Source organism: Laccaria bicolor, genomic scaffold (genome assembly GCF_000143565.1).
Source record: "Laccaria bicolor S238N-H82 LACBIscaffold_12 genomic scaffold, whole genome shotgun sequence".
Taxonomy (NCBI): Eukaryota; Fungi; Basidiomycota; class Agaricomycetes; order Agaricales; family Hydnangiaceae; genus Laccaria; species Laccaria bicolor.
The window spans coordinates 1181914-1183526 of NW_001889883.1; the positions used below are offsets into that span (position 1 = coordinate 1181914).

The window sequence follows — 1613 nt, forward strand, 5'->3', positions numbered from 1 at the left end:
GCGGGTGACATAGTTGCAACATCTACAAGCCATTTCGGCTATGGTGAACAGATTGTAGACGCGTTGTAACGCGTGTTACATATTGTAACGTCTCCCTCAGATTTCACCGGCTTACAATGTCTACCAGTTCCCAGGGTTTTTGCTGATGTGGTAACAAACAGACTTCATACATCGTGAACCAAGGTACGACTTCACATGTATCGAAGTCTGTCTAGGAGAGACTAGCATGAAAGATGGAATGAACGATGGACCACGGGATGGAATCGGGACCAGGGGTGTACCACACACACTGGACACAGTAAACTCTTAATTGTCAGGACGACATCTTCTATCTAACTTTCAACCCATTTCTTTCGAGCTTGAAAAGACGGGCAAGCCTCAAGCCCTCTCCTTTTCATCCTCCACTAACTCTCTAGGTACACAGAACCCTTCGCCAACCACCTCGCTCGCGCCCTTCATACCCTCTGCACCCCGAAAACAACCATAGCATTCCTCTGCTGCCCAACAGGCTTCGTCGCATACCAACATCTAAACTTTCTCCCAGGCGCCCATCTCTTGGAGTACGATCAACGCTTTGCGGTCGTCTCACCTAAGCAGTATACCCCATATGACCTCGACGAGCCAGACGTCTTTCCTGAAGCGTTGAGGGGCAAAGTAAACTTGGCCGTCGTAGACCCACCATTTCTGAACGACGTAAATTTCTTCATCCCTTTCTCCATCCATGCATACTGACTTGATGTCACCCAACCCAGGTAACAAATATCAAAATCGCTCAAACCCTACGTCAAATTCTACATCCAACCCGCGGAAAACTCCTCCTTATAACGTCAACCTCCATTGAAGAAACCTTGCACAAAATCTACGACAGTTCCCCAGTCGGACCTCTGCGAAAGACCACGATGGTCGTGGAGCACCGCCAACTATCCAATGACTTTGCTGCGTGGGGCTCTTGGGAGGGTGCCGAGGATTTTGGGCTGGACCCTGATACCTTGTCGGTTGAGGAGGGAAAGGACAACTAACATAGAGATGCGCTGGACGCTGCGGAATGGAAAGGCATTTTAGAAAGATATTTTACATTACATAAATACACGTCTACGTACATCTGTAAATGGATGGGTAAATATTTCGATATCAGGTGAATCGGGACATGATACATCAACCAAGTAGATTCTCAACTTCGGAGTCCCTTTTGCTTCGTCATCGAAATGTCCTCACACTTGTAAATCATCATTTCAAATTTCATGCTCACTTCCTGACTAGAGTTTGACATTGTTCCAATGTCAACAAAAACCTTGCTTATATTTCATGCAGAATAAAAAATGATAATCACTGTAGCACCCCTGTGGGCGCTTTGAAGCCAGCTATGGTGATTAAAAATGAGAGTAAGTTTGTGACCTTTTATTGGCTGCTCGTCGCCGAACCGCTTGCGCGGTTCACTCCTTGCAGCCATGAAATTACAAAAAGTGTGACCCACTACTTATGTAGTGGGAATCTAACATCTTTTGGTCAGTATTGTTACTAGTAAGTAGAATTGTATAAGTTGAAGACAGTAGATTGAGTAAGAAATCTCCTGGAAATCTCTGAACTGGGGATGACAAATTTTCGCTGTGGGT

The 1613-nt window shown here is 45.7% G+C and overlaps 1 protein-coding gene across 1 annotated transcript; it reads left to right on the plus strand.

Moving 5' to 3' along the window:
* Positions 1-417: 417 nt before the first annotated feature.
* LACBIDRAFT_149308 (uncharacterized protein) lies at positions 418-956 on the plus strand (the record flags this gene model as incomplete). The annotated part of the gene is made up of 2 exons (XM_001881184.1): positions 418-693; positions 753-956. Coding segments are annotated over 2 exons (480 nt in total), but the record flags the coding sequence as incomplete, so codon positions are not given.
* Between the last annotated feature and the right edge of the window lie 657 nt (positions 957-1613).